Raw genomic sequence first — 15,883 nt, forward strand, 5'->3', positions numbered from 1 at the left:
TTTTTCCTTTAAAAAAAAGACATTTTGTGCAGGGGCTGTTCTAAGCACGGGAAACACGCGCCACTTTACAGGCATACTATAGACACACCCCAGGTACGATATTTAAAGGAATATTTCACTTTTTTATTTTTTTTACTTTAAGCATCATTAAAATCACTGCTCCCGAAAAAACGGCCGTTTTTACAACTTTTTTTTGCATTGATACATGTCCTCTGGGGCAGGACCCGGGTCCCCAAACACTTTTTAGGACAATACCATGAAAATTAGCCTTTAAAATGAGCACTTTTGATTTCAAACGTTCGAGTCCCATAGACGTCAATGGGGTTCTAACGTTTGTGCGAATTTTCGGTCTGTTCGCAGGTTCTGGTGCGAACCGAACCGGGGGTGTTCGGCTCATCCCTAGTAGCGAGGAAGAAACGTACTCTTTTTTCCACCTGTCAAACACCTCTGAAAAGCGATCTGAGCATGAATTGCTTTTCAGAGGAGCAGCAGTCCTTGCATTGCTAATGTACAACAAAACTACCTTCACCTGAAAACTCAACTGATTACAGGAAAAGGAAATCAATGAATGAACAGAGCATTACAAAGATGAAGCTGGTTTACTATTGTTATCTGCAATCCAATAAAACAAGAACATTCCTGTTTATCTTTCAGTCTCTCATCAGACCAGAGCCTAGTGACCGGTCCTACAGCATGACCCGCTATACCCCCGTCTGTTAAAAGCCTTCACTAATCTAATATTTGCTTATTAACCACTTCAATAACGGGCATTTTCACCCCCTTCCTGCCCAGGCCAATTTTCAGCGCTGTCGCATTTTGAATAACAATTGCGCGGTCATGCAACACTGCATCCAAAATGAATTTTATAATTTTTTTCCCCACAAATAGAGCTTTCTTTTGGTGGTATTTGATCACTTCTGGGATTTTTATTTTTTGCGCTATAAACAAAAGAAGAGTGACAAGTTTGAAATTAAAAAAAAAAAAAAAAAAAAAAAACACAATATTTTTTACTTTTTGCTATAATAAATATCCCAATTTAAAAAAAAAATGTTTTTTCTCAGTTTAGGCCGATATGTATTCTACATATTATTGGTAAAAAAAAAAAAAAAAAAAAAAAAAAAAAAAAAAAAATCGCAAGCATATATTGATTGGTCTGCGCAAAAGTTATAGCGTCTACAAAATAGGGGATAGATTTATAGCATTTTTATTATTTATTTATTTAATTTTTTTACTAGTAATGGTGGCGATCTGCAATCTTTATCGTGACTGTGACATTGCGGCGGACACATCGGACACTTTTGACACTATTTTGGGACCATTCACATTTATACAGCGATCAGTGCTATACAAATTCACTGATTACTGTATAAATGTCACTGGCAGGGAAGGGGTTAACACTAGGGGGCGATCAAGGGGTTAAATGTGTTACCTAGGGAGTGATTCTAACTGTAGGGGGGAGGGGACTCACAAGGGGAGGAGACCGATCACTGTTCCTCTGTACTGGGAACACACGATTGGTCTCCTCTCCCCTAACAGGATGTGGATCTGTGTGTTTGCACACACAGATTCACAGTCCTGCTCCGTTATCGGGCAATTGCAGGTGCCCCGCGGACATCGTGGCCGCCGATGTCACCCGAGGCACCCCCAAGACGGCCGGGAAGCCCAGGACGTCATATGACACCCGCACAGGATGGGGGATCCCTCCTGCGGATGTCATATTACTATGGGCGGGTAGGGAAGTGGGAACAATACTAATAATGAATATACGTATGAATAGATGGACCTTAAGATGAATTGAATTGTTATATTTTTTTATTTGGTTAGTTTGGGAAAATATGTTAGAAACTGTATTTTAGGCGTTTTAAAATTTACAACCAAAGCTTTACAGATGGTATTCGATAGTCATGGTGGGCTCGTACAACAATAGGAATATTCCTACAGAAAGGTAATGCAGTGTATATGTACACTGTAATGTATATGTAGTGTAATGCTCTGTACACACGGTCGGATTTTCCGACGGGAAATGTTCGATGGGAGCTTGTTGTCGGAAATTCCGACCGTGTGTAGGCTCCATCGGACATTTTCCGTCGGAATTTCCAACAAACAAAATTTGAGATCTGGACCTTAAATTTTCCAACAACAAAATCCATTGTCGTAAATTCTGATCGCGTGTACACAGTTCCGACGCACAAAGTTCCACGCATGCTCGGAATCAAGCAGAAGAGCCGCACTGGCTATTGAACTTCATTTTTCTCGTGGTACGTGTTGTTCGTCACCGCGCTCTTGACGTTGCGAATTTCCGACAAGATTTGTGTGACCGTGTGTATGCTAGACAAGTTTGAGCCAACATCCGTCGGAAAAAAAAAATCATGGATTTTGTTGTTGGAATGTGCGATGGTGTGTACGCGGCCTAAGAGTTTATAAACCATATGCAGTATGTTAAACATGCAATCTTCTACTGTAATATTTCTTGGTTGGGGCACTAATATAAGAGAGAACATTACATTATGTAGTATTTGCAGTATTTCTGCAAGGGTATGAAATACCCCCCCAAAAAAATCATATTTATGAATAAAGCCTTAATAGTGAAATCTCTTTGAAGCGTTAATAAATAAAATATAAAGTTGAAAAGCTGCTGTTTGGATATTTTTATTTTAAGTTAGTATCACATGACAAAGTAGTATACAGCCCATTAATAGTGCCAGTATGGGGAGTTACTGTAACATTATCTAGATCCCATTGTAAGTTCTGGTATACCAGTCAGAACATACAGAGAGCAGTGAGATGTTGGGTGACCTCATAGTAGGTACATGGGGGCTCTGGTAGTGTATTGTAGTTATCAGAGGCTGTGAAAGTGAGAAAAAAGTATGAAATGGATGATATAGATCCCAACTGTCCCTGATGCGGAGGGACTGTCCTTCTTTCAAAACCAACCCCCTCTGTCCCTCATTCTGACTTATTTGTTGCACTATTCCATCTGACTATAAAAATGTAATATTTCACTACAAAAGGAGTTATATTGCGCTAAACATATGAAAAATCTAAAACTATGCAGTTTGTTATTCTGAAAACCCAGTACGAAAGAAAAAGTAGTAAGTGAAACAAACAAAAACAAAAAAAATCCTTGCATTCCCTTTAATTCTCCCAGCGGTTCCTATTTCTGTGATGATTTAACCCTTTTTTTTAATTGTATTGATGAAAAACTTTAAAAAAAAAAAAAGAAATATGCTGTAAATTATGGTTTCACTGTATAGAAAGCACCTTAGATACTAGCTTTACCCAGGCTCCATCATCCAGATAGAAGACAGCATGGAGGGGTTCGGTGAAGGTGGTGGTGAAGGTGTGGAGATGTCTGATGGGGTCACTCAGATGGTAGAAGGACAGACGGCCACCTTCATAATCCAAATATAATCCCAATCTCCGCACAGGAGAATTGAGGTTAATGTTCTGGTATTGAGAGTCATGTTCGCATGAATATGCATTTTCAAATATACCAAAACACCAGGACTTGGTATTTTTCCCAATACCAGACTTCTCTCCATCTCTCTGTATACTGGGATAGCAAACACCCACATCCCAATTCCCACAGTCACCAACCTCTACTTCCCAGTAATGTCTCCCATGAGAAAAACTCTCCATACTCATCACCTGACTGTATAAAGTAAATCTCTGTGGTAATGCTGGTCTATTTTTTTCTGTTTCAGAGCTGGATGCTGTTCTCAGGTCATCAGATAAAGCCACAACTGTATTGGCTGTTTTTACATCCAATAGCAGATCTGTTGCATCCTGTATATTGAAGTTGGTGTTTAACTGCATATTAGCAATAAGATCAGTTATAGATCTGTGCAACACAAGAGAGGTCAGAAAATCATCCAGATTATGAACAGAAGATTCCTCCACATTCTGGTCACCTGTGTCCGATTCCTGATTTTGTAGGACAGTTATTGGGTCGGTCATGTTACACAACTTCTCAAAGTGACCAATTTTCCCAGACAGCTCATCCTTCTGTATCTCCAACTGTTTAATGAGATCATCAACTGACTGTGAGACCTCCTCTACCTGTCTGGAGATCTCACTCAGGACTCTCTGTTCCTGTACCTCCAGCTGTCTCCTCATATCCTCAAACAGGGCAGTGACTCTCTTCTTCTCATCATCGGCTTTTTCCTCTGCTATTCTCTTCTGGTCTTGTAGACTCTGAATTTCCTGTTCAGTTTTCTCTTTTGTTGTCGTGAGGTTTCTTAGAACACAATTTAGTTTCTCCTTCTTCTTCTCCAAAGCCTCTTCTAGAAGTTCCACTTCATGTCCTTTATGTTTCCCCACCAGACAGCAGGACACACATAGATAGGTGGAGTCCTTGGAGCAGAAATATTCCAGAAGCTTCTTGTGGATGGAGCATTTTTTACTACTGAAGGATAAGGTGGGTTCCACCAACACATGGTCCACTGTCTTGTTGTGGGCTGTCAGGTGTTTATCACACATAGAAGTCTCACAATGCAGACAAGTCTTGACAGCTCCCACCGGAGAATCCACACAATATGTACAGAGAATCTCACTTTTCTCCTCCTTTTGTTGTGTAGATCTGAAGTTGTCCACAATGTTACACAACTTCCTGTTCTTCTCCAGAGTAGGACGTTCTACATACTCCTCTCTGCACTCCGGACAGGAATAAACTCCAGACCCCTCCTGTGTATCCAGAGCAGTCACAATACAATCCCGGCAGAAGATGTGTCCACATCTCAGTGACACCGGCTCCGTGTAAAGGTTCAGGCAGATGGAGCAGCTCAGCTCGTCTCCTAGAGCAGCAGACGCCATTCTGGGAACATAGAAAAGAAACGAAACTAAAATTTTTTTTCATAAAGAAGGTGGAGGCTTCACAAGTTAACCCTACAGAGGACAGGAAGAACCCAAAGCAAATGATTTTTACTTATTGTCCGTCACTGAAATATACGTGTAAAGAAAAAGCCACTAAGACTAATTCTTAGCTATTGATGGGAGGAAAAATATAGATTTAGATTTTTTTTGTCCAGACGGTGATACGAAATATAAACCAAATAATGGATGAGATATGTTCTCTGTGTGTTCTGGACACAAACTAGATAGAATGGTGTGTAATTTAAGAGTGCGGCCATCTTTAAATGGCAGCTCGTGGGACGCTTCTGCCCGGCCCGCCAGTTTAGTACCAGTTATTGGTTTACTGGGACCATGGGTTTCCCACCAGTGATGTCGCGTGTGTGCGCCCCGCCTCCTGCTTCTCTCTGCGGCTCTTACTGCCGGTCGGGCGTGATGTCATGCATGCGCCTCGCCCCCCTGCTGCTTGCGGCTCCCAACTCCTGCCTCTCATGCGAGGTATATCTCGCAGCTTCCGTCCCCCCTGCAGCTTGCCGAATGTGCCCTCTCCTGCCCTCAAGGTATGTGGGGCATAATCTGTTAAGGTGCACTCTGATGGGCATATTTTAAGAGCAACACCGATGTGCACATTTTATGTTTAAGTGCACACAGATGGGCACGTTTTGTTGTGCCCAGAGTACCCCTTAACCTAAATTGTGCCCATCAGAGTGCCCCTTATCATTACATGTGCCCTACAGCATGCCCCTTATTTTATGTTAAGGGGCATGCTGGTGGGCACATTTTATGTTAAGGAGCACGCTGATGGGCACAACATGTCAGGACAAGTTTGGTCATTGATTAAGAGCAGGCTGATTTTCCAGCACAGCTAGAGAACTGACCATGCCGTGCTCTCCTGCCTAGTGTGGTCAGTTTTTAATAGGAACGCAGAAGGACTGGCAGGAACACCGGGGATTTCACATAAAGGAAGAAATACAAAGAGAACGGGAGAGTTTTTCATACAAATAAAGGTTTACATGTTTTCTAACAGAAGGATCTTTATTTATTTTTTTTTTATTATTTATTTAGTGGTATGCGACATACAATGAAACGATAACTTCACAGAATATGTAGTGTAAACAAAGTAGAGTACACATGGACATCCGGTAGTATTATCTGAACAAAAGATAAGTAAACTCAAGATTACATAACAGGAACAGTTCAGTAAGCATACAAAATACTTGGATACCCTGGGGGTATAGGACTAGGGCTTCGCCTTGACGGTGGATCTGAACAATTATGATGCTCTATGAATTCTCCCTAGTATCCAAGGTGAAGTTAAGTATCTGTACATAGGGGAAGGGTGCTGCTAGGTGACTGACTGAGGTCAAATCATACCAAGTTTTTTGGGATTAAAATAGAGGAAGAGAATAAAGGAGAATAAAGGGAAGAAGTGAGAGTGAGAAAGGGGAATGAAGAAGAGGGAAAGAAGGAGGGTGGTATAGTAGAAGAGTGGGGGGGGGGGGGGGGAGTCAGAAGTCCACCTAGAGAGCAAGGACCGCCCTTTACTCCCTAGGCCATCTAGCGGCCATGAATAGGAGCAAGAGCCTCTGGTATTCAACGCGACCTGGCTATGTCTCACGGAGGTATTCCTCTGAGAAGCGGAACTTGGTCCAATAAAACCACCTGGTCCTATGTTCCTCGGATTTGTCCCGGATCGTAGCAGTGAGGTCCTCCATTTGTTCGATATCATTGACCCTTGCGAACCATTGGGCCAAAGTTGGAGCAGACTGTTGCTTCCATTGACTTGGGATGCAAGCTCTAGCAGCGCTGAGTAGGTGTTTAAGAAGAGATTTACGATATCGCTTTCCTGACATGGGAGTGAGGTTGAGGAGCACAGCAGCAGGGTCATTGTTTAAGGAAATATCTGTGAATTTGTGAATGTAGCGGAGGACCGGTTGCCAGAAAGTTTGTAGTTTGGGGCACTCCCAGAAGATGTGTAGGATAGTACCAGTTTGTTGCCCACATCGCCAGCAGCGATCAGATTGGTTGGGGAATATTTTGGCCAATACAGCCGGCGTGCGGTACCAGCGTGTGGTCAACTTATAGGAGATTTCTTGATATTTGCTGCAGAGTGACTATTTATGAGCGAAGAAGAGTATGCGTTCCTTCTGCGGAGTAGTAAATGTGATTTGAAGGTCCCTTTCCCACTTAGCTAGGAAGGGGGGGTCTATGGTAGCATGCATGTCCAGAAGGATCTTTATTTTAACCATGTGACTGTAATTTAAAAAAAAAATCTTATTGGAATCTCTATAATGTCTCCCCTTTGAAAATAAGAATCCTCATCCTGATGTGTTAGCTTTGGGAACCGAACCTGTTCTTCCAACTTCTTGGCCACGTTTTTTTTGTCCACTCTCCCATATTTGTAATCAAGCAGCCCACACACTGATTGCAGCAGCTCAGCTCATCTCCTAGAGCAGCAGACGCCATTTTGGGAACAAAGAAGAAGAAAAAAAAATAAAAAAAAGAGGGCGAAGGTAACCCTACAGACAGAAAGAACCCAGAGCAAGTGATTTTTACCGATTGTCTATTAGTGATGCTTCTAAGGGTCCTTCCACCCATGTGGACACATGAGATCTATATGGAGCGATGACTGCTGACATCCGATATGCTCCGCTCCACTAAATCCAGACGCATAGAAACGGCTAATTGGGCCCAATTTGGACATTTTCACTTAGGGGTGTACTCACTTTTGTTGCCAGCGGTTTAGATATTAATGGCTGTGTGTTGAGTTATTTTGAGGGGACACAAAATTTACACTGTTATACAAGCTGTACACTCACTACTTTACATTGTAGCAAAGTGTCATTTCTTCAGTGTTGTCACATGAAAAGATAGAATAAAATATTTACAAAAATGTGAGGGGTGTACTCACTTTTGTGAGATACTGTATGTTCTCCACAGCCAGCTACACTTTAGCAGTAAAGCTCCAGTGAGTGGTCGGCAGGTATTTAAGGGCTCTTTCAGACCAGCAGTAATGCCTTCCTCCCTCCGATATGAGATTTTGCAGTGTATTGCTTTTAAAAAGGCAGTACAGCAGCAACTGGCAAACGTTCAGACGTCACTACTGCTGCCTCCAGATGCCCGTTTTTTTTTTTGTACCTCTTTAACCACATGCCAACCAGCGCACAACGATGTACGTCAGCACAATGGCACGGTTGGGCAAATGGCCCTACAGGTACGTCCCCTTTAAATCGCGGCATTGTGGGCACGTGCCCGCGGACTCAATGTCCACCAGGGGCCCGCGATCGTGTCACGGAGCGGCAGAACGGGGAGATGCCTTTGTAAACAAGGCATTTCCCTGTTCTGCCTAGTGACATGACAGATCTACTGCTCCCTGTCATCGGGATCAGTGATCGCTGTCATGTCAGTGGTAGCCCCTCCCCCCCACAGTTAGAACACCACCCTAGGACACACTTAACCCCTTCACTGCCCCCTAGTGTTTAACCCCTTCCCTGCCAGTGTCATTTACACAGTGATCAGTGCATTTTTATAGCATTGATCACTGTATAAATGACAATGGTCCTAAAATGTTGTCAAAAGTGTCAGATATGTCCGCCATAATGTTGCAGTCCCGATAAAAATCGCAGATCGCCGCCATTACTAATAAAAAAAAAAAAATTAATCGTAAAAATGCCATAAATCTATTCCCCGTTTTGTAGACGCTATAACTTTTGCACAAACCAACCAATATACACATATTGTGATTTTTTTTTTACCAAAAATATATAGAATACATATCGGCCTAAACTGAGAAAGAAATTTGTTTTTTTTATATATATTTTTTGGGGATATTTATTTTAGCAAAAAATATTGCTTTTTTTTCAAAATTGACGCTTTTTTTTTTTGTTTATAGCGCAAAAAATAAGAGCCGCAGAAGTGATCAAATATCACCAAAAGAAAGCTCTGTTTGTGGTAAAAAAAGGGTGTCAATTTTGTTTGGGTACAACGTCGCACAACCGCGCAATTGTCAGTTAAAGCGACGCAGCGCTGTATCGCAAAAAATGCTCTGATCAGGAAGGGGGTAAAATCTTCCTGGGCTTAAATTGCCAGTGGTTAAATTAGAGTGGTTAAATTGTCAACCAGCAATATTACATTGCAGGATTGCACCGCAAGTGTGGTGGATACTAGCTCATTATGCCTTTCATTTACAGGGTTTTTTTTTTTTTGGTGTGTGTTTCCCCCCCATTTGCGGGTATACAACCGCTTTAAATAGTTAAGGGAGTTGTAAAGGCAGAACTTTTTTTTATCTTAAAAGCGGGAGTTCCACCCAAAAATGGAACTTCCGCTTTAAGTGCTGGTGACCCCCTGACATGCAACATTTGGGGGGGGGGGGGAGCAGATACCCAGTTTTTATAGGCACCCAGCTCCCACTTCCTCCCCTGGCGCCGGAAGGAAGATCACCTCTCCCCCCTCCCTCCCTGCAATCTTCTGGGACACGTCACCGGTCCCAGGAAATTGCCCGACCATTCACAGCGTGCAGTGCGGCTCACACTGTGAAGCCACAGCAGGGCGCCCACAGTTAGAATGGCGGTGCCGCGGAGAGGAGCGGGGCTTTGTTTGCCCGCATCGATGAACCGTGGGACAGGTGAATGTCCGATTGTTAAAAGTCAGCAGCTACACTTTTTGTAGCTGCTGACTTTTAAACGGGTGGAACTCCGCTTTAATGCATTAAGATAAAAAGCCTCCTGTGTGTAGCACACTCCCCAGCACCCCCAATACTTACCTGAGCCCCATCTCTGTCCAGCGATGTCCACGAGTACCTCGGCCATCCAGGACTCTCCCTCTTGATTGGCTGAGACACAGCAGCGGCGCCATTGGCTCCCGCAGCTGTCAAAGTCAGTTAGCCAATCAGAAGAGAGAGGGGTCAGCAGCTCTGTGTTTGAATGGGCATGCGGTGCTGCAACTTGTCTCGGGTGCCCCCATAGCAGGCTTAATGCAACTTTTACAAAACAATACCCAGCCGTGTTTCGGCTTCTACTACTCAGCAATCCTAACTACCAGCCTGTCCAGACCAACTCCTTGTCACCCTCCACATACACAGCTCTGCTGTTTTCACCAACCTTTATCTCCAACACACCAGACCTGTCTGCTCCCCAGGATGCAGAGCTCTGACTGGGTGCAGGTGAGTCTAAATTGGCTAAATGAGAGAGAAACAAAACCCGAGGTGGAGGGAGGATCAGAGGTCTGGAAAGGTGGAAGAAAGGAGTCAGGAGATGTGTAAATCCCGAACCAGACTTCCAGGATCCCCGCCAGACCCTCTACTACAAGACCAAATAATGGAGGAGATCCGTTCTCTGTGTGTTCCGGACACCAACTAGATAGAATGGTGTTCATCCCAACAGTGGATCCTTCTCCATCCAAGACATCTGGATCAGGTCACAAAGTGAAGGAAATGCAAAGGCCCCTTTCACACGGGCTTTCCGATCAGGTCCATCTGTCAGTTTTTCAGGCGGACCTGATCGGAGCCTCCATTCCCTCCTATGGAACGGTAGATGTCAGCGGTGATATGTCCGCTGACACCCGCTACTATCTGATCCAATCCTGTCCGGGAAATCCAGATGGATGGTGACCTTATTTTCCATCCCTCTGGAGGATCGGATCAGATCGGATAAAGACTGACAAGCCCATACCTCCCGACTTTTTGAGATGGGAATGAGGGACACCTATCAGAAAAAGTATGCAGGCATAGGACACACCCCTTGCCACGCCCCCTTAAAGGAGAATTGTACAAAAAATCAAGATTGGTTAAACCCACAAGTGTTTTTTTTTACCACTACTATTCCTTTATATTGGCTTTTAGAAATGCAGCTATTTAGAAATCAGATGAAAGGTTTAGTATTGAGAGACAATAGATAAAAAGTGCATTTTATATACATCTATATAGATCAGACCAAAATGAGGGACGATTGAGGGACAGAGGGACATTGCTCCAAATCAGGGACAGTCCCTCAAAATCAGGGACAGTTGGGAGCTATGCAAGCAGTCCGTTTTCATCTGATCTCCCCATAGAGGAGAGCGGGACTCTGACAGATCCGTCTCTGCACAGTGAGCGGAGAGCCGGGGACAGACCTGTCACCCCCTGCTCAGCGGGGATCAAAGGAGCAATTCCCTGCTGAGCAAAGCGGAGTCCGTCCGGGTGGACCGACTCATGTGAAAGGACCCAAAGTGTTTTCTGATTGGTGCCTGTGCTGGGTGAGTGACCTCCTGTGTTCACTAAGCATCAGGCTATGGGATGCGGAAACTAGTAACAATCACTGCACTAGGAGTGAGCATTACACTGATTTACAGCTTCCATGGGGATTCCACAGGTATGGCACATACACACCTACATTGGTCCAAGCAATGCAACTATGCAAAAATTAAAAAAAAGCCATACCTGAAATTCAGCTTTAACCATGTGACTTTATTATTTTTAATAAATAAGCCCCCCTTTAAAAATAATAATTTCCAAAAAAATGTCAAGGGACACCTTTTCTGCTGTGTGGTCAGCAAACCATTGTAGGTAGAGAAATCCTTTAATTAGGGGTGGGGCATTCATTTAAAATGGGTGTGGTTTTACGAGAGGCATATCTTAAACCTAATGCTATATGGGGCTAAGGAAATACAAAAGTTACAGGGCAGTAAGAAATGGCAATGATGTGCTATGGAATGTATGGTTTGTAGCAGCAGAGCGGTCAGTGAGCAGTATGTAGGGGCAGAGCGGTCAGTGAATAGTATGTAGTGGCAAAGCGGTCAGTGAATAGTATGTAGTAGCAGAGCGGTCAGTGAATAGTATGTAGTGGCAGAGCGGTCAGTGAGCAGTATGTAGTAGCAGAGCGGTCAGTGAGCAGTATGTAGTAGCAGAGCGGTCAGTGAATAGTATGTAGTAGCAGAGCGGTCAGTGAGCAGTATGTAGGGGCAGAGCGGTCAGTGAGCAGTATGTAGTAGCAGAGCGGTCAGTGAATAGTATGTAGTAGCAGAGCGGTCAGTGAGCAGTATGTAGGGGCAGAGCGGTCAGTGAGCAGTATGTAGTAGCAGAGTGGTCAGTGAGCAATATGTAGGGGCAGAGCGGTCAGTGAGCAGTATATAGGGGCAGAGCGGTCAGTGAGCAGTATGTAGTAGCACAGCGGTCAGTGAGCAGTATGTAGGGGCAGAGCGGTCAGTGAATAGTATATAGGGGCAGAGCGGTCAGTGAGCAGTATATTGGGGCAGAGCGGTCAGTGAGCAGTATGTAGGGGCAGAGCGGTCAGTGAGCAGTATGTAGTGGCAGAGCGGTCAGTGAATAGTATGTAGTGGCAGAGCGGTCAGTGAGCAGTATGTAGGGGCAGAGCGGTCAGTGAGCAGTATGTAGTGGCAGAGCGGTCAGTGAATAGTATGTAGTGGCAGAGCGGTCAGTGAGCAGTATGTAGGGGCAGAGCGGTCAGTGAGCAGTATATAGGGGCAGAGCGGTCAGTGAGCAGTATATTGGGGCAGAGCGGTCAGTGAGCAGTATGTAGGGGCAGAGCGGTCAGTGAGCAGTATGTAGTGGCAGAGCGGTCAGTGAGCAGTATGTAGTGGCAGAGCGGTCAGTGAATAGTATGTAGTGGCAGAGCGGTCAGTGAGCAGTATGTAGGGGCAGAGCGGTCAGTGAGCAGTATGTAGTGGCAGAGCGGTCAGTGAATAGTATGTAGTGGCAGAGCGGTCAGTGAGCAGTATGTAGGGGCAGAGCGGTCAGTGAGCAGTATGTAGTAGCAGAGCGGTCAGTGAGCAGTATGTAGGGGCAGAGCAGTCAGTAAGCAGTATATAGGGGCAGAGCAGTCAGTGAGCAGTATGTAGGGGCAGAGCGGTCAGTGAGCAGTATGTAGTGGCAGAGCGGTCAGTAAGCAGTATATAGGGGCAGAGCAGTCAGTGAGCAGTATGTAGGAGAAAGCGGTCAGTGAGCAGTATGTAGTAGCAGAGCGGTCAGTGAGCAGTATATAGGGGCAGAGCGGTCAGTGAGCAGTATGTAGGGGCAGAGCGGTCAGTGAGCAGTATGTAGGGGCAGAGCGGTCAGTGAGCAGTATGTAGTAGCAGAGCGGTCAGTGAATAGTGTGTAGTGATAAGGCAGTCAGTGAGCAGTTTGTAATGGTAGGCCAGTGAATAGGATGTATTTGGAGGGCAGTCAGTGAGCAGTATGTAGTATCAGGGCAGTCAGTGAACTGTAGGTAGTGATAGGTAGACATGTGCAAGTCGGACATTTTCACTTCAATTCAGATGCATTTGTTTGTTGAGGAATTTATTATGTCACATTCATTATGTTGAACTCATTTGATTTTGCAATTCATTTCACATTTTCGGAATTCGTTCCCTATATTCGTTGGTCCAGGTGGATTAAAATTTTTTGCTGTTTTTCCGGAAGATTGCTATATATTTGTTATATTTTTACAGCAGATGGATTCGAATCAGGATTCGATATTTTCGGACGTTAGACCAACCCACCAAGAGAAGCGGCATGAGCTGATTGGACAATATCGACTAGGGTGCATGTCCGATCCCTTACCATATGGCTGGAGATAGAAGGCTTCCTGGGCTTCTGTATCTACTCCTCCTCTTTCATCATCTTCAGCTGCTAGCTAAGCCCCAATGAAGCAGCCACCGATGCTAGGAGGGGAGCAAGTGATCACACCCCCTGCCCCACCAACTACCTGCCTGTCTGCCCTGGCTCCTATTCCGGGTACTTTGACAGTAAGATCCCCCTGCATTAGCTACTACTCTAGGGCTTCCCCCAGAAGAAACGGAGGTAGACTGCGGAGTGAGTGGGAGGAACAGAATAGATTTGATTAATAATAGATTGCATTATACTCTCATTGAACAGAAGTGGAAGTATGGTGTAATCTATTTTCTACTGTAGCCTCTGTGGTAGGTCCTAGGAGCTGCCACTGTGGCTCTGATTTCAGGGCAAATCCCCGGGACAGAGCCATCACTGGACATCAGACCAGAAAGTGTGACTATCCCAGCAGATCCGACACAGTTGGTAAGCATTTAAGGGGTCCCCAGAAACCACACCCCCTGAAACCCCCAGAAGCCAGACCCCCACAAGAATGAGTAAGGGATACATGAATGAGTAAGGGGTACATAAAACCCATACTCATTCACAAAAGAAAATGTCAATAGTAAATAAACACACACACACTTTTTGACAGATCCTTTAATTAAAAAAGTGTCCCATGATGCAGATCCATGTCAATACAATGCCTACCACCCACAGACCCACTGAAAGAAAAATAAAGCCACTGCCTGCCGACACAGTAAAACCCATCACGTGACTCCTGACGAATGTCATTTTCTGATCCTGTTGCCAATATATAAGTAAAGGCACACGGTTTCTGGGTGAAATAATTGATCATATATGACATCACTATAGTTTGTCAGTGATGTGACTGGGAGTTAAGTGGCGGATTTGTATGCATCAGCAGGTTTATTTTTTACATATTTATTACATAAATATATATATATATATATATATATATATATATATATACACACACACAATCATAAATATTTTCTGAATACACCCCTAAGTGAAAATGTCCAAAATGGGCCCAATTAGCCATTTTCCCTCCCCGATGTCATGTGACTCGTTAGTGATACAAGGTCTCAGGTGTGAATGGGGAGCAGGTGTGTTAAATTTGGTGTTATTGCTCTCACTCTCTCATACTGGTCACTGGAAGTTCAACATGGCACCTCATGGCAAAGAACTCTCTAAGGGTCTGAAAAAAAGAATTGTTGCTCTACATAAAGATGGCCTAGGCTATAAAAAGATCGCCAAGACCCTGAAACTGAACTGCAGCACGGTGGCCAAGACCATACAGCGGTTTAACAGGACAGGTTCCACTCAGAACAGGCCTCGCCATGGTCGATCAAAGAAGTTGAGTGCACGTGCTCAGCGTCATATCCAGAGGTTGTCTTTGGGAAATAGACGTATGAGTGCTGCCAGCATTGCTGCAGAGGTTGAAGGGGTGGGGGGTCAGCCTGTCAGTGCTCAGACCATACGCCACACACTGCATCAAATTGGTCTGCATGACTGTCATCCCAGAAAGAAGCCTCTTCTAAAGATAATGCACAAGAAAGCCCATAAGCATTTTGCTGAAGACAAGCAGACTAAGGTCATGGATTACTGGAACCATGTCCTGTGATCTGATGAGACCAAGATAAACTTATTTGGTTCAGATGGTGTCAAGCGTGTGTGGGGGCAACCAGGTGAGGAGTACAAAGACAAGTGTGTCTTGCCTACAGTCAAGCATGGTGGTGGGAGTGTCATGGTCTGGGGCTGCATGAGTGCTGCCAGCACTGGGGAGCTACAGATCATTGAGGGAACCATGAATGCCAACATGTACTGTGACATACTGAAGCAGAGCATGATCCCCTCCCTTCGGAGACTGGGCCGCAGGGCAGTATTCCAACATGATAATAAACACAAACACACCTCCAAGATGACCACTGCCTTGCTAAAGAAGATGAGGGTAAAGGTGATGGACTGGCCAAGCATGTCTCCAGACCTAAACCCTATTGAGCATCTGTGGGGCATCCTCAAATGGAAGGTGGAGGAGCACAAGGTCTCTAACATCCACCAGCTCTGTGATGTCATCATGGAGGAGGGGAAGAGGACTCCAGTGGCAACCTGTGAAGCTCTGGTGAACTCCATGCCCAAGAGGGTTAAGGCAGTGCTGGAAAATAATGTGTACTCACTTTTGTTGCCAGAGGTTTAGACATTAATGGCTGTGTGTTGAGTTATTTTGAGGGGACAGCAAATTTACACTGTTATACAAGCTGTATACTCACTACATTGTAGAAAAGTGTCATTTCTTCAGTGTTGTCACATGAAAAGACAGAATAAAATATTTAGAAAAATGTAAGGGGTGTACTCACTTTTGTGAGATACTGTATATATACACACACACACACAAACACAAATCTCTCTCTAATATAATATATAAAGTGTAGCACCCTCCTAGTTAGGTGCTAGTATTGGATGGTAAATTTAGTATTTTGGGGCTCT

General features: G+C 44.4%; 1 protein-coding gene across 2 annotated transcripts in view; it reads right to left on the reverse strand.

Moving 5' to 3' along the window:
• Window positions 1–4,849, reverse strand: part of LOC141148537 (E3 ubiquitin-protein ligase TRIM39-like) — a 47,727-nt gene extending 42,878 nt beyond the window's left edge. For both annotated transcript variants that reach the window (XM_073636082.1, XM_073636081.1), the window contains exon 1: window positions 3,262–4,849. In XM_073636082.1, coding sequence (XP_073492183.1) covers window positions 3,262–4,812 — 1,551 coding nt within the window. In that variant the 5' untranslated portion in view covers window positions 4,813–4,849. The remainder of the gene's footprint in view (window positions 1–3,261) is intronic.
• Between the last annotated feature and the right edge of the window lie 11,034 nt (window positions 4,850–15,883).

This window comes from Aquarana catesbeiana, linkage group LG06, assembly GCF_042186555.1.
Source record: "Aquarana catesbeiana isolate 2022-GZ linkage group LG06, ASM4218655v1, whole genome shotgun sequence".
In the NCBI taxonomy this organism is placed as follows: Eukaryota; Metazoa; Chordata; class Amphibia; order Anura; family Ranidae; genus Aquarana; species Aquarana catesbeiana.